At 47.5% G+C, this 21,366-nt stretch overlaps 3 protein-coding genes across 3 annotated transcripts in view; 2 read left to right on the top strand and 1 right to left on the bottom strand.

Annotated features, from left to right (window-relative positions):
* LOC140265438 (olfactory receptor 14J1-like) overlaps positions 1-21,366 on the bottom strand; it is a 201,111-nt gene that overhangs the window by 25,062 nt on the left and 154,683 nt on the right. The gene's annotated exons all lie outside the window — the stretch shown is intronic.
* LOC140265394 (olfactory receptor 14J1-like) lies at positions 3,698-4,465 on the top strand. The gene has a single exon (XM_072361313.1). The coding sequence runs from the start codon at positions 3,698-3,700 to the stop codon at positions 4,463-4,465; it is 768 nt and encodes a 255-aa protein (XP_072217414.1).
* Positions 15,012-15,947, top strand: LOC140265393 (olfactory receptor 14J1-like). The gene has a single exon (XM_072361312.1). It carries the CDS (start codon positions 15,012-15,014, stop codon positions 15,945-15,947), a length of 936 nt encoding a protein of 311 aa, XP_072217413.1.

The following is a 21,366-nucleotide window of genomic DNA, read 5'->3' as shown; positions in this document are numbered from 1 at the left end:
GAGGGTGTGTGGAAGTGTAAATGAGGGTATAAATAGTGGAAGAGTTTACAGAGGAAAAAAGGGATAAAGAGGAAGTGATTTTATCTGCACTGACATGAGAGCAACTCTCCTCACCTTTCCGCTGCGAGCAGATCACAGCAGAGTCACAGTCCCCATGTATCATGTAGTGTTATTCCGCTTACCAAATGGAGGAGGTCACAACAGAAGAGGCAGGCCTTCCTCTCTGCTCCATCCGTGGCATACTCTGGAGTTCAAGGCATTGCAAAGCTATGGCACTTGTACGTTCTTTTACTGATGACACCTTAATTTGCTCTGGGCTCTCATTTCAATTGCAACTGAATAAGTCTGGGGTCATGCCCATTGACAGGAAGCTGGCAAATGTTGTCTCCTTGTAAGGAAGAGCAAGAATGATGACATGGGCAATTATGGACCTGTCAGTCTCACTCCAGTGCCTGGTAAAATTATGGAGGCAATGGTGGTGGGAGTTATGGAAAAACAGCTGAAAGACAATTCTGTCATTGGTCGCAGCCAACACAAGTTCCTGAGGGGACGGTCCTGTTTAACTTCAGGTCCCTTTATGACACGGTTATCCATTTAGCTGACCAAGGTAAGCCAGTTGAAAATGGATGAAATCCTTGAGGAATTCAGTAGAGCTTTTGATACTATTTCTCACAGCATCCTTCTAGACAGAATGCCCTGCATGCAGCTAGACAGAAACAGAACGTAGTGGGTGAGCAGTTGGCCAACAGGTCAGGCCCAAAGGATTACAGTCAATGGGATCCATCGGGCAGGTAGATGGTCACTATCAGGGTTCCTTAGGGCTCCATTTTAGGGCCACTTCTCTTTCATGTATTTGCAGATGACCTGCATGCAGGACTTGGAGTTGTTTTGAGCAAATTTGCGGATTGGAGGTGCTGCTGCCTCCAGTGAGGGTGGAGAGGACTTGCAGAGAGATGTGGACAAGTCAGAGAAGTGGGTACCAGTTGGTCCTAAGCACCAGGTGCATAAAGCAGAACAAGAACAAGTGCCTGATTGTGCACCTGGGTAGGAGCAACCCTGGACATACACACTGACTGGATATAGGACACTGGAGAGTGGTCTGACTGAAAAGATTGGAGGTCATGGTCAGCATCAAATTGAATGAGAGTCAGCGGTGTGCCCAGGCAGCCAGGAGAGCCAGTGGTCCCCTGGAGTGCATCAAGCAAGGTACTGCCAGCAGGGTGAGGGAAAGGATTGTCCCTGTCTGCTCTGCATTGCTACAGCCACACCTGGAGCAATGGGTGCAATTCTGGGCACCACAGAACATAAAGGACATCAAACTATGGGAGGGTGTGCAAAGGTGGGCACTGGAACTGAGAGATCTGAAGTTCACAGTTTCACTGGGATTGACTGCTTGTTCAGACTTGGCCATTCTCACATCCCACATCCTGTGATGAGACACAGGGCACACATGGGACATGCACTTCACAGCATTCTTGCACCCCATGCAGAGTCTGGTATCTTCTGTCCCTTGTCTTTCATTTAACATCATGCAGACCTCCATTCCACTACCCCAGGAAGGATCCTTAGTCAGCATGAGGTTCTCCCTGCCAAGGGCCTGGGAATCAGGGCTTGGCCTTTCTGCTTCATAAGAAAAAGCAGGGGTTTCTCAGCATCAGAGCCACCATGCCAGTGCCTTTGCCTGCCTGTAGTCATGGCTTCCAATTATCTGCTCTAACAAGTCCCTTGGGAAGCTTGCTTGTTAGTGTCCCTCAGTGGGCCCATTAATACTCCAAGAAAGTTCACTGTTACTTCTGCCTTTGTCTTGTTGAGCACTCTGTGCAAACTTCTCTCTGCACTGGAAGTTGATGGACTTGTCATCAAGTATCGCCTGGGGCCCATTATCACCTGAAGAGCCTCCTGAGCCTTGTGCCTTCCTGACATCATCTTAAGGTATTCAGAACCTGTACAGCAAAATAGAGAGCAATATGGAGAGAGCTTAAAGTGGCCGAAGCCGGCAGTCGTTTATTGTTTATTTATTTATATTTTAGTTTAAACAAGTCATTAAAGCAGCACTGTGCAACTGGTATCAATCCGGAATGTTCCCAATGAGTTCTATTCTGTTACTGTGTGGGCAAATGTCCTCCTCAACCTCCCCACCCTATTTCTACTCACACTGGCCCCATGGGACTTGCATCACTTTTTTTCACATCAATCTTCTCCTCTGCATTCACCCGCTCAGTGTTAAAATTCATATGCACCAGCTCCAACTAGTTTTCCACAGAGAACCAAAGGCACATGGTCCATGAAAGAATTCCTTTTGTTTTTGGCCAACAAACAGCAGGAAAAGTGTTGCAATTGAATGAACAGTAAAACACAGGGGTCAACTGCATGCCATGTCCATTCCGCTTCTGTTGAGGTTTGTCTTTCACTGGGAAAATTTGTACAAGAAATGAGTTAGACACAGTCATGATGCTGTTGACTTTCAGGAGCTGTTGGCCATCAGGACCCAGGGATATCTCAGGGGAGACGAGTGGGAAGGATGAAAGTGTCATCCGATTCTGTTGTGCTGGGCTCCTGGGACTCAGGGAGCTCATACAAATGGGCAGTGCTGCAGAGAGACAGCTGTGCCCAGGAGCAGCTCTTGTGCACAGCACAGCCTGCAGGTGACAGAAAGAGAGGAGAGAAAGGCGAGAGAGCATGCAGGATGTGAACGGTCTGAGCGGGATGTGAGCTCAGTGCAGGAGCATTGCTCACAGATCACGACATGGTAAGTCTCACTGCAGACTGTGAGCTGCTTTTCATAGAGGGTTAACTAAAAGCGGGACTAAATGCGGATAGTTCTGAAGCAGAACTGGCTTCAGACACTGCATGTTTCTTTTCAGGGGAAAAAGAATTCTGTTTTAGCTGAGGGTTTCCATTCTGCAGTATGAAAGCACAGCCCTGAGGGCTGTGTGTCCCAGCACGGCTGCAGTCTGTGCAGATGGGGCTGCAGGCGGGTGCCAAGGGCTGTCCAGCAGAGCAGGGTCCTTGCTGTTCAGGGGGAGATGTGTGAGTGGAAGGAGTCCCCAGGCAGGGCTTCTGCTGCCACAGCTGCTGCCTGTGGCAGGGAGATCACAGCTCCACTGCACAACTGAATGTTCGTAAGGGTGCTTTGCAAGAGGAGAGCCAAGGCAGGGATTTTCTATTTCCTGGTCTGAGGGAAGGAAAGAGGATTGGAGGGAGAAATCTAAAAGGGGCTTTCAAACATAAACACAGCTCTGAGGCTCCCACATTCTTCTACAGTCAAATGCTTGTTTCGTGAACTATCACATAAATATCCAGGAGGCTGATATATGATTAGGAAAAGAGAAGGAATTAAGAGCTCCATAATCTTCCGCTCCTTAAGTGATGGTGAAGATCATGAAAATAAATTCAAGCTCTGGAGTTAAATGAATATTTTCCATTTTTCTGTCATTCATATTGTAGCAAGAGGAGTGTCTCTGAGAATGGTGTGGACTTGTCATCATCTTCTGCACTCTGAACAGGACTCCAAGCCCAGGAACAGCAGATGCCCAACAGCAGCTCCATCAGCGAGTTCCTCTTGCTGCCGTTGGCAGACACGCGGCAGCTGCAGCTCCTGCACTTCTGGCTCTTGCTGGGCATCTACCTGGCTGCCCTCCTGGGCAACGGCCTCATCAGCACAGCCGTAGCCTGTGACCAGCGCCTGCACACCCCCATGTACTTCTTCCTGCTCAACCTGGCCCTCCTCGACCTGGGCTGCATCTCCACCACTCTCCCCAAAGCCATGGCCAACGCCCTCTGGGACACCAGGGCCATCTCCTACGCAGGATGTGCTGCACAGGTCTTTTTCTATTTCTACTTTGTCTCATCAGAGTTTTCCGTTCTCACCATCATGTCCTATGACCGCTATGTTGCCATCTTCAAGCCCCTGCACTACGGGACCTTGATGGACAGCAGAGCTTGTGCCACCATGGCAGCAGCTGCCTGGGGCACTGGGGTTCTCTATTCCCTGCTGCACACTGCCAGTACGTTTTCACTGCCTCTCTGCCAAGGCAATGTTGTCAACCAGTTTTTCTGTGAAGTCCCCCAGATCCTCAAGCTCTCCTGCTCAGGCTCCTACCTCAGGGAAGTTGTGCTTCTCATTTTTAGTGCCAGTTTAGGCTTTGGGTGCTTTGTTTTCATAGTGGTGTCCTATGTGCAGATCTTCAAGGCCGTTCTGAGGATGCCCTCTGAGCAGGGACGGCAAAAAGCCTTCTCCACGTGCCTCCCTCACCTAGCCGTGGTCTCCCTGTTTTTTAGCACTGCCTTTTTTGCCTACCTGAAGCCCCCCTCTGTTTCCTCCCCACTCTTGGATCTGACAGTGGCACTTCTGTATGCAGTGGTGCCTCCTACACTGAACCCCCTCATCTACAGCATGAAGAACAGGGAGATCAAGCACGCTCTCAGGAAGGTGTTGCAGTATGCACTATTCCAACTTCCATAAAGTACACGTTTTCCTCACACAATTCCCTGTGATGGTTCTTTATATTTTATGCTTATTTGCTTGTTTTATTTCGTGTGATACAGCAATCTGCAGAAAAATGTTGCAAATTATTCACTTTTTTTCCTAACTACTTTCCATTTTCTCACTCCAAGAGCTCGTGTAAACATTGAACCAGATTCCCTGAATAGGTTAAGAGATAAATAAAAAGCTTTCAAGGTAGTTTTCCTTAGCTCTTCTCTCTTCCTGCCTTGTCTGGATCTGGGGGAGGTACAGACATGGACAGCTGGCCAGTGTCCTCTTTTCATTCCTGCTCTATTTACATTTCCACAGTGCTCTCAAGTCCTCATATTTGTGCAGGCCTGAAGGTCTTGTGTGCCTCACAACAGTCCTGTTTTCTCTACAGCAGCACTCCAGGAGAGCAGTCAGTAGCCAGCAATATGAACGGATCTGTCTCTGTCCATGACAGGGGGGCAGTAGGCCCGTGGGATGCCTGGCTCCAGCAAGTGGGAAGGGTAAGGTAACAGGGTTGGGAGATGGGAGCTGGACTTAAGGAAACACACAGAGCAGTGGTAACTACCTAAGGAAGAAAACTTGTTTTACTAACTGTGATATGTGGAATACCAGTAGGAAAATTTCAAAACCATGATATTCCACCCCTTACTCTACATTATTACATCAAGGTTATTATATATACATATATACACGTATATAAAACTATGATAACTAAATAGTACAATTAAATGTAATATAACTCTAACAACTAAAATACACTACACAAGCAAATATATACATAGATACATGGAATTACTGACTGCACTCCCCCAGCATCAAATTCCCTTGTGGAACACACTGAACATCCCCATCCTTCTTCATCACCCACCAAGTGCACCCAGGTCCCAGGGCAAAAACAGTTCCAGAAGTGTCCCTACTGCCCAGAAGTGTCCCTACTGCTCCAGGTGAGGATGTTGCAATGCAGAGCAGAGAGGGATGATCCTTTCCCTCACCCAGCTGGCAATAACTTGCTTGTGCTCCAGGGGACCGTTGGCCTTCCCGGCTTCCTGGGCACACTGCAGACTCACATTCAGTTTGATGCTGAGCAGGACCCCCAATCATTTTCATTCAGAATGCCCTCCAGTGTTCCATATCCAGTCAGCATGCATGTCCAGTGTTGCCCCTACCCAAGTACACAATCAGGAACTTGTTCTTGTTATGCTTTATGCACTTGGTGCTTAGGACCAACTGGTAACCATTTCTCTGACTTGTCCAGATCTCTCTGCATGTCCTGTCCACCCTCACTGGAGGCAACTGCACCTCCTCATCTGGTATCATCAGCAAACTTGCTCAGAACATCTTCTAGTCTTGCATGCAAGTCATCCACAAAAACATGAAAGAGAATAGCTTTTAAATGGAGCCCCGGGGATCCCTGACAGTGACCCGATGAAACCCATTGGCTATAATCTTTTGGGCCAGACCTATTGGCCAACTCCTCACCCACCACGTTCTATTTCTGTCTAGCCATATGCAGGACATTCTGTCCAGAAGGTTGCTGTGAGAAACAGTATCAAAAGCTCTTCTGAAATCCTCAAGGATAACATCAACTGGCTTCCCTTGGTCAGCTAAAGGGATAAACGTGTCACAATAAGACCTTAAGTTAAACAGGACCTACCCCTCGTGAACTTGTGTTGGCTGCAACCTATGACAGAATTGTCCTTCAGCTGTTTTTCCATAACTCCCATCATCATTTTCTCCATAATTTTACCAAGCACTGGAGTGAGACTGACAGGTCCATAATTGCCCCTGTCATCTTTCTTGCTCTTCCTTACAATGAGACAACACTTGCCAGCTTCCTGTCAACTGGTATGACCCTAGACTAATATAGATGCAATTGAAATGAGAGCCCAGTGCATACTAAGGGGTAATCAATGATAGAACTTAGATGTGCCATAGTTTTCCAGTGCCTTGAACTCCAGAGTATGCCACTGATGGAGCAGAGAGGAAGAACTGCCTCTTCTGTTGTGATCTCATCCATTTGGTAAGCAGAATAACACTACCTGATACATGGGGACTGTGCCTCTTCTCTGCTCTTCTCACAGAGGAGTGGTGCGGGGGGTTGCTCTCATGTCAGTGCAGATAAACTCACTTTCCCTTTAACTCCTTTTCCTCTGTAAACTATTCCACTATTTGTACCCTCATTTACACTTCCACATACCCTCAAGTGCACTTCCATATGCCATCAACAATTATACTTTCTTATACCATCAAAAGTGTTTGTCAAACAATACTGTTTTATAGTTCCCATATACATCCTTAATACCATCTATCTTTCCATGAACAGTTTGTATTATTCAGTTATAAACACATCACAGCAGAACCAGCACTCATTGGCCCACCTCTCTCACACACTTCCCTGCAAACAGAGCATAGTATTATATAAATGGGTTGACACTCATTAAAAAAGGATAATAAAAAAGGTTTATTTATTTATTTGTTTGTTTGTTTGTTTTAAGTATGTTAAGATTAAAAGGAAGACTAGTGAGATTGTGGGTCCCCTACTAAGTGAGGGGGGTGTTCTGGTAATGGGGGATGCTGTGAAGGTGGAGATACTGAAGGCCTTCTTTGCTTCCATCTTCTGTGAAAAAGCTCTCCCTGAACCATCCCAGACCTTGGAGCTTAGTATGAGGGTCTGTGGAATGGAAGACTTGCCTTTAGTCAGGGAAGAGCTGATCCGTGAGCGCCTAGGCCACACCAATGTTCATAAAGACATAGGGCCCAATGGGGTGTATCCACGGATGCTGAGGGAGCTAGCAGTGGTGATTTCTGCACCACTCTATCATCTTTGAGAGGTCTTGGAGTACAGGGGAGGTGTCTGAAGACTGGACTACAGACAGTGTCACTCTGTTCTTCAAAAAGGGCAAGAATGAAGATATGGGCAATTACAGGCTAGGCAGCCTCAGCTCTGTCCCTGGAAAGGTGCTGAAACAGCTTGTGCTGGAAGCCATTTCCCGACAGCTGGATGAAAAGGAGGTTGTCAGGAGTAGTCAGCATGGGTTCACCAAGGAGAGGTCATGCTCAATCAACCTGACAGCCTGATATGACATTGTCACCAGCTGTGTGGATGAGGGGAGAGTGGTGGATGTCTTCTACCTTGATTTCAGCAAGGCATTTGGTACTGTCTCCTACGAAAGTTTGCTTAGAAGAAAGCTGAGGGCATGTGGGATAGATGAATGGATAGTGAGGTGAGTCGAGAACTGGTTGATGGGCAGAGCACAGAGGGTCGTCGTTGGTGGTGCAGAGCCCAGTTGGAGAACTGTTAGTAGCGGTGTTCCCCAGGTGTCAGTGCTGGGTCCAGTCTTTCTCAACATCTTTATCAGTGTCCTTAACAAGAGGATAGTGGCCACCCTCAGCAAGTTTGCTGATGACAGGAAGTTGGGAGGATTGGCTGACATACCTGAAGTCTGTGCTGTCATTCAGCGTGGCCTGGCAGGCTGGAGAGCTGAGCAGTAATAAACCAGATGAGGTTTAACAAAAGATAGTGGAGAGTCTTGCACCTAGGGAGGTATAATTGCATGCACCAGGACAGGTTGGGGGATGAGCTGCTGGAGAGGAGCTCTGCAGAGAGGGACCTGGGTATCCTGATGGACAACAGGTTGGCTAAGAGGCAGCAGAGTGCCCTCATGGGCAAAAAAGGCCAATGGCATTATGGGGTGCATGAAAAAACTGTGTCCAGCAGGTCAAGGGAGGAGATCCTCCCCTCTACTCTGCCCTGGTAAGGCCTCATCTGGAGTACCGTGTCCAGTTCTGGGCTCACCATTAAAAAAATAAAAAAAATAAAAAGAAATACATGGATCTCTTGGAAAGAGTGCAGCAAAGAGTACAAAGATGGTGAAGGGTCGGGAGCATCTCTCTTATGAAAAAAGGCTAAGTGAGATGGGTCTGTTTAGCCTTGAGAAAAGAAGACTGAGAGGGGACCTGATCCTGGCCTATAAATATCTGAGGTGTGGGGTCAAAGTGGAGAGACTAGGTTCTTTTCAGCAGTGTGTGGAAACAGGACAAGGGGTAATGGCCAGAAACTGGAGCATAGGATCTTCTGCACCAGAAACAGTCACTCACTGAGCTCGAAATCTCTGTGCCTTTGCAGGCCTAGGGTCTTGTTGGGCTCACAGAGACATGGTGGGATGGTTCCCATCTCTGAACTGTAGCAAATGGGGCACTGACTCTTTATGATAAATGGCCAATGAAGATGGGGAAAGGCTGCTGACCTCTGTGGGAGTGCACTGAGCTCAGCCTGGGGATGGCAGAGGAGCCAACTGAGAACTGATGGAAAGGTCTCAAAAAGAAGAGCAGCAGATTCTGTTCCTTGCTTCCTGACCAGGAAGAACAAGAGGAGGGGGACAGGCAAGTATCTGAGTTACAGCGGGGATGGAATTGTTTTCTTCAGACTGTCTGCCATAGTGCAGTGTTTTGTTTCTAGTAGAAAAGCAACATTGATGACACTCTGGTGTTTACAGCTGCTGCTAAGCAGTGTTGTACAGAGCCAAGGCCATGGTCAGTGGAGGGTTCAAAGAGCTGGAAGGGAACAGAGTGAGAACAGCTGACTGAAAGTGGCCAAAGGTACCTGACAGCAAGCAGGAGTACTGAAAGGTGTGGGTGTTCATCCAACTCTCTTGACTGCACAGGGCCCATCTGAGCATCAGTCTGGTGGTGCTGAGCTAATGCTTGTGCATCAGCTGTTACGTACTATTCCATATACATGGATATATTGTGATAACTATTACTCCTACCCTTTTATCTCTCTTAGTAAATTGCTTCATTTCAACAAACGAGTTCTACTTTTTTTCCCAATTCTCTTTCCCATCCAACTGGGAAGGGGCAGTGCACAAAGCACTGTGTGCAGCTGATCCACCTGCTCGGTTCAAGCACCATCGTCATTTTGGTGCCCGATGTGGGGCTCCAAGGACTGAGATGACAGCACATCTGTCCAGAGCGAGTTAGCACAGGGCTTTGTGGGAGTTGGAGAATTGCTGGCCATGATGCTGATTGTATCTATATCTGTGGAGCTCGTTGAGCCTTCTCGTGAAGATTCACTGCACAGCTCCTTGCTTGGTGCTTGTTTTCCTTGCTGTATGGTTTGTCAACTCTGGGGCTGGATTGGGGTATTTATTTTGCTATACTTTTTGACATAGAAACCTAATGTCGTGATAAAATTGGCAGCTGACAAACTGAAGTTTTGTGCACATTCAGCTCTGTGCTCATCTTTGTGTTTTGGAAGCAATATTGTTGATATGATTAGTAATTACACCCTTTACTTTGTCTCCTCATTGAGCCTGGCTATGAAGGAGAGAAGGGAGAACAATTTCCATCTGTCCCTCAGCCTCCCTCTCACTTCTTTGTTTCCTAGAGCTCCAAAGGTAGTTACAACAGCACCTGAGGATTTTGACTATCTGTGGGATGCTCAAACCATCATGCCCCCATTGCTACATGTCATTAATGTGTTTCAGGTTATGTCTCAGATTAAACAATTATTTGAGAATGTCACTGAGAGATCTGCCCCAGTGTGAGATGGCTGTGCATGGCAGGGGTTGTTGGATGGTCTGGGCAGCTACTTGGAACAGTGGGCACCACCAGGGCTTTGGAACTTCATCTCCGAGCAACTGCAGGATCCTGAGAAACTGGTAGAATATTGGGGGAAGGTCTGCTGTGGCCCTGGTAATCCACAAGAGGCACAAGTGACTGCAGTGAGCCAGGGCCTGGCCCACACCTAGTGAGCTGTGTTCAACATTATTCAGCATTCTCAAGGGGAAGAGAGTTGGATCTGCTGACAGTGCTGCAGCTTCTGCAACTCCTGGCATAGACCCTGCAGCAGCTCCAAGTTTTTACTACACATCCTGCAGTTGCTCCAAGCTCTGGACAGATCCTGCTGTCACTCCACCCTTCATAATGAGCTCTGCAGTCACTGCTGCTACAGGTCCTGTAGATGTTCCAAGTATTGCAATAATAAAATGAAACAAATTCCTCCCAAGGGAGGTGCACTGTGCCAAGAGGTACAGCCCTTTGGTAAGTCCAAACACTTCAATGAGCCCAGTGGCTGCTCCAACTTCAGACACAGGTCCTGTGGTGATTCCAGCTCTGGCAATGAGCTCTGCAGTTGCTCCAGCTCCTGCAACAGCCCAACAGCCTCTTCAGGTCCTACATATAACCATGTGGCTGCTAAAACCCCTGCAACAAGTCCTGGACTTGCATACAGATATGCATACATATTAGTATCTATGCATAATTGTTTGCAACTAAATATATTATATATGTGAAAATATGCTGTATATAAACATGAGTTTATATATGTGTTTCATCATCATAGTATCATAGTATCGTGCGAGTTGGAAGGGACCTTAGAGATCATCGAGTCCAACTCCCGGGATTCGAGCCCTCTGTGTAGCAGAGCGGCACTTCTACCCCCTGCTCCACAGGGGGGGATTCGAACCCGGGCCCCCTGGTGTTGCAGACGGGAATTCTACCGCTGCGCCACCGGAGGCACACACTCGGGAACTTGTGTTGGCTGCGACCAATGACAGAATTGTCCTTCAGCTGTTTTTCCATAACTCCCACCACCATTGCCTCCATAATTTTACCAGGCACTGGAGTGAGACTGACAGGTCCATAATTGCCCATGTCATCATTCTTGCTCTTCCTTACAAGGAGACAACATTTACCAGCTTCCTGTCAATGGGCATGACCCCAGAGTTATTTAGTTGCAATTGAAATGAGAGCCCAGAGCAAATTAAGGTGTCATCAGTGAAAGACCGTACATGTGCCATAGCTTTGCAATGCCTTGAACTCCAGAGTATGCCACAGATGGAGCAGAGAGGAAGGCCTGCCTCTTCTGTTGTGACCTCCTCCATTTGGTAAGCAGAATAACACTACATGATACATGGGCACTGTGACTCTGCTCTGATCTGCTCGCAGGGGAAAGGTGAGGAGAGTTGCTCTCATGTCAGTGCAGATAAAATCACTTCGTCTTTATCCCTTTTTTCCTCTGTAAACTATTCCACTATTTGTACCCTCATTTACACTTCCACACACCCTCAAGTACACTTCCATATGCCATCAACAATTACACTTTCTTATACCATCAAAACAGTTTGTCAAACAATACTGCTTTTTAGATCCATATACACCCTTACTACCATATAACTTTTCCATTAAGGGTCTGTATTATTCAGTTATAAACACCAGAAACAGCATTGATTGGCCCACCTCTCTCACACAGTTCCTTGCAAGCAGAACATAGTATTACATAAATTGGTTGACACTCATTAAAAAAGAAGAATAATAAAATATTTATTTATTTATTTATTTATTTATTTATTTATTTATTTATAAAGTATGTTATGAATAGAAGGAAGACTAGGGAGACTGTGGGTCCCCTACTAAGTGAGGGGGGTATTCTGGTAATGAGAGATGCTGAGACGCTGGAGATACTGAAGGCATTCTTTTGCTTCTGTCTTCAGTGAAAAAGCTCTCCCTTAGGAATCCCAGACCCAGTAAGAGGGTCTGGGGAATGGAAGACTTGCCTTTAGTCAGGGAAGAGGTGGTCCGTGAGCGCCTAGGCCACACCAATGTTCATAAAGCCATGGGATCTGATGGGATGAATCCATGACTGCTGAGGGAGCTGGCAGAGGTGATTGCTGAACCGCTCTCTATCATTTTTGAGAGGTCTTGAAGAGTGGGGGAGGTGCCTGAAGACTGGAGGATAGCTAGTGTCACTCTGGTCTTCAAAAAAGTCAAGAAGGAAGATCTGGGTTATTACAGGCTAGGCCGCCTCACCTCAGTCCCTGGAAAGGTGATGGAACAGCTTGTGCTGGAAGCCATCTCCAGACAGCTGGAAGAAAAGGAGGATATCAGGAGTAGTCAGCATGTGTCCACCAAGAGGAGGTCATGCTTGAACAACCTGGTCGCCTTCTATGACTTTTTCACTTGCTTGGTCGACGGGGCGAGAGCGGTGGATGTAGCCTACCTTAATTTCAGCAAGGCATTTGATACTGTCTCATATGACATTCTTATAACAAAGCTGAGGAAGTGTGGGATAGATGAGTGGACAGTGAGGTGGGTTGAGAACTGGTTGACTGGCAGAGCACAGAGGATCGTCGTTGGTGGCGCAGAGTCTGGTTGGTGACCTGTAAGTAGCGGTGTTCCTCCGGGGTCAGGGCTGGGTCCAGTCTTGTTCAACATCTTTATCACTGACCTTGATGAGGGAATAGTGGCCACCAACATCTAGTTTGCTGATGACACAAAGTTGGGAGGATTGGCTGACACGCCTGAAGGCTGTGCTGCCATTCAGCGAGACCTGGACATGCTGAAGAGCTGGGCGGTAAGAAACCAGATGAGGTTTAACAAAAACAAGTGTAGAGTCTTGCACCTAGGAAGAAATAATTGCATGCACCAGGACAGGTTGGGGGATGAGCTGCTGGAGAGGAGCTCTGCAGAGAGGGACCTGGGCATCCTGGAGGACAAAAGGTTGGCCATGAGCCAGCAGTGTGCCCTCGTGGCCAAAGAGGCCAATGGCATTCTGGGGTGCATGAAAAAGAGCATGTCCAGCTGGTCGAGGGAGGTGATCCTACCCCTTTACTCTGCCCTGTTAAGGCATCATTTGGAGAACAGTGTCCAGTTCTGGGCTCCCCAGTACAAAAAAAGACAGGGACCTCTTGGAAACACCCCAGCAGAGGGCCACAAAGGTAGTGAAGGGACTGTAGCATCTCCCCTATGAAGAAAGGGGAGGCCCTACAGAGGGATCTGGACAGGCTGGAGAGCTGGGCTGAAGTCAATGGGATGAGGTTCAACAGGACCGAATGCCACATCCTGCACTTTGGGACCTGGAACGGACTGCCCAGGGGGTTGGTGTAGTCACTGACCATGGAGGTATTCAAGGAATGACTGGATGTTGTGTTAAAGGACATGGATTAGTGGGAGCTATTGGTGATAGGTGAACAGTTGGACTGGATAATCTTTTAGGTCTTTTCCAACCTTGGTGATTCTATGATATCCTGTCCTTGTATGTGTGCCCTTTTTGTTTCTGCAAACACTCTCTGGAAGGACTCACCACATGTCTGGAATTAGTTACTGACCACTAGAAATCTGGTGTTAAATTAAACAGATATTAATGTACTGTCATGATGCTGTTGTCTTTCAGGAGATGTTGACCATGAAGATGCAGACATCTCAGGGGAGAGGAGTGGGAAGGATAAAGATGACATCCTCTGCTGCTGAGCTGGGCTGGGCTCCTGGGACTCAGGGAGATCATAAAAGAGGATGGTGCTGCAGAGACAGCTGTGCTCAGGAGGAGCTCATGTGCACAGCACAGCCTGCAGGTGACAGAAAGAGAGGAGAGAAAGGGGAGAGAGCTTGCAGGATGTGAATGGTGTGAGCGGGCTGTGAGCTCAGTGCAGGAGCATTGCTCACAGATCACGACATGGTAAGTCTCACTGCAGACCGTGAGCTGCTTTCCATAGAGGGTTAACTAAATGCGGGACATCCCATAGCAGATCTGGCTGTAGGCACTGCATGTTTCTTTATTGTGGAAAAAGACTTCTGCTTTAGCTGAGGGTTTCATTCTGCAGTATGAATGCACAGCCCTGAGTGCTGCATGTCCCAGCAGGGCTGCAGGCTGTGCATATGGGGCTGCAGGCGGGTGCCCAGGGCTGTTGTGCAGAGCAGGGTCCCTGCTGTGCCCCAGGGGCTGTGTGCCGGCTATGGGACTCTGCCGCCTGCCAGGCTCAGCACTCAGCCTGCCAAGGAAGCTGCCCAGGGTGCTGCGGGGAGACGGGTGGGGGGAAGGAGCCCCTGGTAGAGGGGCTTGTGCTGACACAGCTGCTGCCTGGGGCAGGGGGATCACAGCTCCACTGCACAACTGAATGTTTCTGAGTGTTCTTTTGAAGAGGAGAGCCAAGGCAGGGATTTTCATTTTCCTGTTCTCAGAGAAGGAAAGAGGATACCAGGCAGAAATCTAAAAGGGGCTGTCAAATTTAAACACAACTCTGAGACTCCCCAGTATTTCTTCAATCCATCGTTTGTTTTGTGAACAGTGACAAAGAAAGTAGATTCAGCCTATCCTTCCTGAAAGGATACGACCAGTTTCAGTTCTTATGGTTTTCAGCAGACATTAATATTTCATACGTACTGCAAATAGTCTGATTTCCCTACGAGAAGCTGAAGTTCACAGAGACTGGTGCAGGAGTCTCGAAGAGAACTTGAAGTAAACAGGAAAATATCCAGGAGGCTGAGCTATGATTAGGAAATGAGAAGAAAGTAAGAGGTCCCTAATCATCTACTCATTAAGTGACTGTGAATTTCATTGTCATGGTTTTGCATGAAAATAAATTCAAGTTCTGGAATTAAATGAACTTTTTCCAAAGGGAAAGGCCATTTTTTATAGAACAGAAGTGAGCAGAAAGGAGAACTTTTATAGTATAGCTGGAGGAGTGTCTCAGCGAATGGTCTGCATTTGTCACTATTTTCTCCATTCTGAACAGAACTCCAAGCCCAGGAACAGCAGATGTCCAACAGCAGCTCCATCAGCGAGTTCCTCCTGCTGCCGCTGGCAGACACGCGGCAGCTGCAGCTCCTGCACTTCTGGCTCTTGCTGGGCATCTACCTGGCTGCCCTCCTGGGCAACGGCCTCATCAGCACAGCCGTAGCCTGCGACCGCCGCCTGCACACCCCCATGTACTTCTTCCTCCTTAACCTGGCCCTCCTCGACCTGGGCTACATCTCCACCACTCTCCCCAAAGCCATGGCCAACGCCCTCTGGGACACCAGGGCCATCTCCTACAAAGGATGTGCTGCACAGCTCTTTTTCTTTGTCTTGTTCATGTCAGCAGAGTTTTCCATTCTCACCATCATGTCCTATGACCGCTACGTTGCCATCTGCAAGCCCCTGCACTACGGGACCTTGATGGACAGCAGAGCTTGTGCCACCATGGCAGCAGCTGCCTGGGGCGCTGGGCTTCTCAATTCCCTGTTGCACACTGCCAGTACGTTTTCACTGCCTCTCTGCCAAGGCAATGTTGTCAACCAGTTTTTCTGTGAAATCCCCCAGATCCTCAAGCTCTCCTGCTCAGGCTCCATCCTCAGGGAAGTTGTGTTTCTCATTTTTACTATCAGTTTAGTCTTTGGGTGCTTTGTTTTCATAGTTGTGTCCTATGTGCAGATTTTCCTTGCCGTGCTGCGGATGCCCTCAGAGAAGGGACGGCACAAAGCCTTCTCCACGTGCCTCCCTCACCTGGCCGTGGTCTCCCTATTTCTCAGCACTGCATTTTTTGCCCACCTGAAGCCCCCCTCCATTTCCTTTCCACTCCTTGATCTGACAGTGGCTCTTCTGTACTCTGTGGTTCCTCCAACACTGAACCCTATTATCTACAGCATGAGGAACAAGGAGATCAAACATGCTCTCAAGAAGGTGTTGCTGTACACACTAATCCAGCTTCAATAAAGTGCTCATCTTCTTCACACAATTCCCAGTGATTGTTTTTTATGTTTAGGTTTGATCATATTTTTGATTGTTTGTGATACAGTAATCTGCAAGAAAAGTTTATTTAAAAAGTTTATTATTAAGAGCAAATTATTTCACTAATTCTTTCCTACCTAATTTCCATTTCCTCACTCCAGGAACCCATGTAAACATGGAACCAGATTCTCTGAACAGGACAAGAGATAAATAAAAAGCTTTAAATATAGACATTTCCTTAGCTCTTCTCTCTTCCTACCTTGTTTGGGTCTGGGGGAGGTACAGCCACGGACAGCAGCACAGTGTGCTCTTTTCATTCCTGTTCTATTTACACTGCCACAGTGCTCTCAAGTCCTCATAGCTGTGCAGGCCTGAAGGTCTTTTTCTTTCTGACAACCATCCTGCTTTCTCTACAGCAGCACTCTGGGAGAGCAGTTAGTCGCCAGCAACATGAACAGCACTGTCAGAACTGGTCTCCTTGCTAGCACTTTAGTGGAGTTATCTAGATCAGTCTATGTCTATGACAGGGGGGAAAGTAGGCCCTTGGGATGCCTGGCCCTCAGCAAATGGGAAGCGAAAAGGGAATGGGGTAGGGAGATTGGAGCTGTGCCCAAGGAAACCAAAACAGCAGCGGCAATGACCAAAGGAGGAAAAATTTTTACTATAAAATGCGGAATACCAATAGGAAAATTTTCAAAACCATGACATTCCACCCCATATTCTACATCACTACATTATGCGTAGAAAACTTATCTATATAGAAATAAACAATAATTAAAATGCATTACACACACAGGTCTGTATACGTACATATACATGGAATTACTGACTGTACTCCCCCAAATTCAGATTCTCTTGTGGTACACATTGAACATCCCCATCCTTCTGCATCACCCACCAAGTGCACCCAGGTCCCTGGGCAAAAACAGTTCCACGGAGAGGTTTGCCAATTCCAGAGGCTGGAAGGACCCAAACAGCTTTTCCCAACATGTTCTTTACATGCACAACAGGGACTTTATCTCCTTCTATAGTGTGTAGGGGGCTGGATTGGCTAGGACCATCGTGATTGACAGATCCTCTAGTATTGACCAACCAAGTGGCTTCTGCCAGATTCTTCTACCAGTGCTTCAATGTTCCACCACCCATTGATTTCAACATAGTTTTCAACAACCCATTCTTTCATTCAATTTTACCAGAAACTGGTTTATGTTAGGGGATATGTGTGCCCCGTTGGCGCAGTAGTAGAAGTGCCGCTTGCAACACCGGAGTCCCAGGTTCGAATCCCCCTGTGGAGCAATTGGTAGAAATGCTGCTCTGCTACACAGAAGGCTCGAATCCCGGGAGTTGGACTCGATGATCTCTAAGGTCCCTTCCAACTCACATGATACTGTGATACTGTGATACTGTGATATGATAAACCTACTCACTGCTATGATCTTTGGCCCAAGTATTTATAAGGGAATTTTTGAAAGGGGTCCCTTTATCAGACTCAGTTCTTTCTGGGGTGCCATGTTGCCACAGGACTTGTTTCTCAAGACCTAATGTGGTCTTTCCAGAGGTAGCAAGGGGTATTGTGTATGTTTCAAGCCAACCAGTGGTTGCCACCAACATGGTAAGCACATAAGACTTACAATTGAGAGATCGTGGGAAAGTGATATCATCAACCTGCCATGCCTCCCCATATTTATACTTTTGCCATCACCCTTCCCCCCGGAGAGGTTTCATTTTCTTGGCTTGTTTAATTATGGCACATGTTTCACAGTCATGAATAACCTGAGCAATAGCATCTATAATTAAGTCCACCCTCGGTCTCTAACTCACCTATATGTCGCGTCTCTTCCTTGATGGCCTGAGGTCTTATGGGCCCATCAAGCTAGGAGTAATTTACCCTTGTTCTTCCAGTCCAAGTCTATTTGAGCCACCTCAGTTCTGGCAGCTTTATCTACCTGATGGTTGTTTCGTTGTTCTTTGGTAGCCCGAATCTTGGGCATGTGTGCATCCACGTGACAAACCTTTACAACCATATCTTCTGTTTGAGCAGTAATGTCTTTCCACAGTTCTGCAGCCCAAATAGTTTTACCCTTCTGTTGCCAGTTATATTGTTCCCACTGCTGTAACCACCCCCATAAGGCATTTGCCACCATCCATGAGTCAGGATAAAGATAAAGCACTGGCCACCTCTCCCGTTCAGCAAAAAGTAAGGCCAGCTGAACAGCCTTTACCTCTGCCAACTGATTTGATTCTCCTTTACCTTCAGTGACCTCTGCAACCTGTTGTGAGGGGCTCCACACAGCAGCTTTCCATCTGCAATGCTTCCATGCAATACGACATGATCCATCAGTGAACAAGGCATATTTCTTTTCATTTTCTGGTAGTCCGTTGCATGGTGGGGCCTCTTTAGCACGTGACACTTCTTCTGCTGGTGATGTTCCAAACTTTTTACCTTCAGGCCAGTCCATCCTCTAATATTCTCTGAGATCAGTGCAAAGCAGGTGGATGACACTTGATAGCAGTTTCACATGTAAGGTTCTCCTCAGGAAACTCCCTGATACTGACAAGTCCAGACCACTCTCAGAGACACTCCTCCTGCTACACTATCAACGTTTGACTTTCCCTTTGGAAAATATTCATTTAACTCCAGAACTAAAATTTATATTCATGAGCTTCACCATCTGTTAAGGAGCAGAAGATTATGGAGCTCTTAATTTCTTCTCACTTCCTAATCATGTCCCAGTCTCCCCCATTTCTCTGCTCTGGTGAGGCCTCATCTGGAATACTGTGTCCAGTTCTGGGCTCCCCAGTACAAAAAAGACAGGGATCTCTTGGAAAGAATCCAGTGGAGGGCCACAAAGATGGTGAAGGGCCTGGAGCATCTCCCTTATGAGGAGAGACTTAGGGAACTGGGTCAGTTTAGCCTTGTGAAAAGAAGGCTGAGAGGGGATTTGATTCAGGTTTATAAATACCTGAGGTCTGGGAACCATAGTGGCGAGGCTGATCTCTTTTCAGTAGTGCGTGGGGACAGGACTAGGGGTAATGGGCTGAAACTTCAGCATAGGAAGTTCCACATGAATGTGTGCAAGAACTTCTTTACAGTGAGGGTGACGGAGCACTGGAACAGGCTGCCCAGGGAGGCGGTGGAGTCTCCTTCTCTGGAGATATTCAAGACACGCCTGGACGCCTACCTGTGCGACGTGGTGTAGGGAGCCTGCTTTGGCAGGGGGATTGGACTTGATGATTACTAGAGGTCCCTTCCAACCCCTACAATTCTGTGATTCTGTGATCTTGATGGGGGGATTGTGTGCACCCTCAGTAAGTTCGCAGATGACACCAACTAGGGAGGGAGTGTTGAACTGCCTAAGGGGAGAAGGGCACTACAGAGGGACCATAGACTCAATCGATGGCCAAGGTTAATGGCATGAGTTTCAATAGGGCCAAGTGTCGTGTCCTGCATTTTGGTCACAACAACCCCAGGCAACCCTACAGGCTTGGGGAGGTGTGGCTGGAAAGCTGCCTGCTGGAAAGGGACCTTGGTGTGCTGATGGACAGTCAGCTGAATATGAGCCAGCAGTGTGTCCAGCTGGCCAAGAGGGCCAATGGCATCCTGACTTGTATCAGGAATGGTGTGGTGAGCAGGACTAAGGAAGTCATCCTGCCCCTGTACTCGGCATTGGTGAGGCCTGACCTAGAATACTGTGTCCAGTTTTGGGCACCTCAGTACAAAAAAGACATAGAGGTAATGAAGCAGGTCCAGAGAAGGGCAAAGAGGCTTGTGAAGGGCTTAGAAAATCAACCCTATGTGGTGAGGCTGAGGAAGCTGGGGCTGTTTAGTCTGGGGAAGAGGAGGCTGAGGGGAGACCTTATCGCTCTCTTCCAGTATCTGAAAGGTGCTTACAGTGAGAGTGGGGCAGGTCTCTTCTCACTAGTGACAAGTTACAGGATGAGGGGAAATGGCCACAAGTTGCACCAAGGTAAGTTTAGGTTGGACATTAAGAAACACTTATTTACAGAAAGGATAGCTAAACACTAGAATAGCCTCCCAAGGGAGGTGGTAGTCTCTGGATGTGTTTAAGAGCCATTTGGATGTGGTGCTCAGAGATATGATTTAGCAGAGGGTTGTTAGAGTTGGGGTACTATGTTTAGGCTGCGGTTGGACTTGATGATCTTCAAGATCTCTTCCAAACTGGGTAATTCTATGATTCTATGATAGTTGATACGATTAGTAATGACACCCTTTACTTTGTGCCCTCAGGGAGCCTGGCTATGGAGGATAGAAGGGAGGACACTTTCATAGAATCACAGAATCACAAGGTTGGAAAGGACCTACAAGATCATCCAGTCCACTTTCCAGCAGTCCCAAAGCCTCCCTCTCACTTCTTCTTTCCCTGGAGCTCCAGAGCTAGTTGCTCTAGCTCCTGAGGATTTTGACTATCTGTGGGATGCTCAAACCAGCATGCTCCCATTGCTATGTGTCCTTAATGTGTTTCAGGTCATGTCTCAGATTAAACAATTATTCAAGAATGTCCCTGAGAGATCTGCCCCAAGGTGATTCCTGTGGTGATTCCAGCTCTGGCGGTGAGCTCTGCAGTTGCTCCAATTCCTGCAACAGCCCAACAGCTGCTCCAGCTCCTGCAGTTAACCCCTTGACTGTTAAAACCCCTGCAAAAGGTCCTGGACGTGTAAACAGATATGCATATCTATTGGTATCTATGCGTACGTTTGCAACTGCCTATATGGTATGCATGTGAAAATATACTATATGTATCATATATGTATATATGCTTAGGTCATAATTATTATCCTTTTCTTTTTCCCTGTCTTAGTAAATAGCTTTAACCGAGAAAATTCTAAACCTCTGCGCTGCCCTGAGTCCCTTACAGATCTCCTTGGGACTCTTGAATCTATCCAGGTCATGCAGTGAAGAGCACCAGAAAATCTCGAGGTCATCTCAGGGAGCAGCTCCTGAGATATATTCCTTACACCAGCTTTGGAAGAGGCCTCCAGTTCTCTGGTCCTGCTCTGAAGAGGCCCTCTTGTTATGGCAGTGCCTGCAAGGAGACCAGCTCTGACACAGCTGTTCATATTGCCGGCTACTGACTGCAGCCCAGCAGTGCTGCTGTAGAGACAACAGGACTGTTGTCAGACACACAAGACCTTCAGGCCTGCACAAAGGAGAGGACTCAAGTCCTCAGTGCACTGTGGCAGTGTAATGAGAGCAGGAATGGAATGATGTGCAATTTATGAAAGCTGGAATAGTGCTTATTGCAACACTCTGCTGAGAGCGTGCTTGATCTCCCTGTTTCTCATGCTGTAGACAATAGGGTTAACTATTGGAGGAGCCACTGAGTAGAGAAGTGCCACTGTCAGATGAGGAGCTTAAAAAGAAATCAGCAAGTTCCAAGGAACG

Source organism: Excalfactoria chinensis, unplaced genomic scaffold, assembly GCF_039878825.1.
Source record: "Excalfactoria chinensis isolate bCotChi1 unplaced genomic scaffold, bCotChi1.hap2 Scaffold_85, whole genome shotgun sequence".
Taxonomy (NCBI): Eukaryota; Metazoa; Chordata; class Aves; order Galliformes; family Phasianidae; genus Excalfactoria; species Excalfactoria chinensis.
Note: the sequence above shows the minus strand (reverse complement) of the source record. Positions and strands in the feature narration are given on the sequence as shown.

What these genes read in the sequence shown, in the direction of transcription:
- LOC140265394 (XM_072361313.1), top strand. Translation starts at nt 3,698, where the DNA reads ATGTACTTCTTCCTGCTCAACCTGGCCCTCCTCGACCTGGGCTGCATC.
- LOC140265393 (XM_072361312.1), top strand. Translation starts at nt 15,012, where the DNA reads ATGTCCAACAGCAGCTCCATCAGCGAGTTCCTCCTGCTGCCGCTGGCA.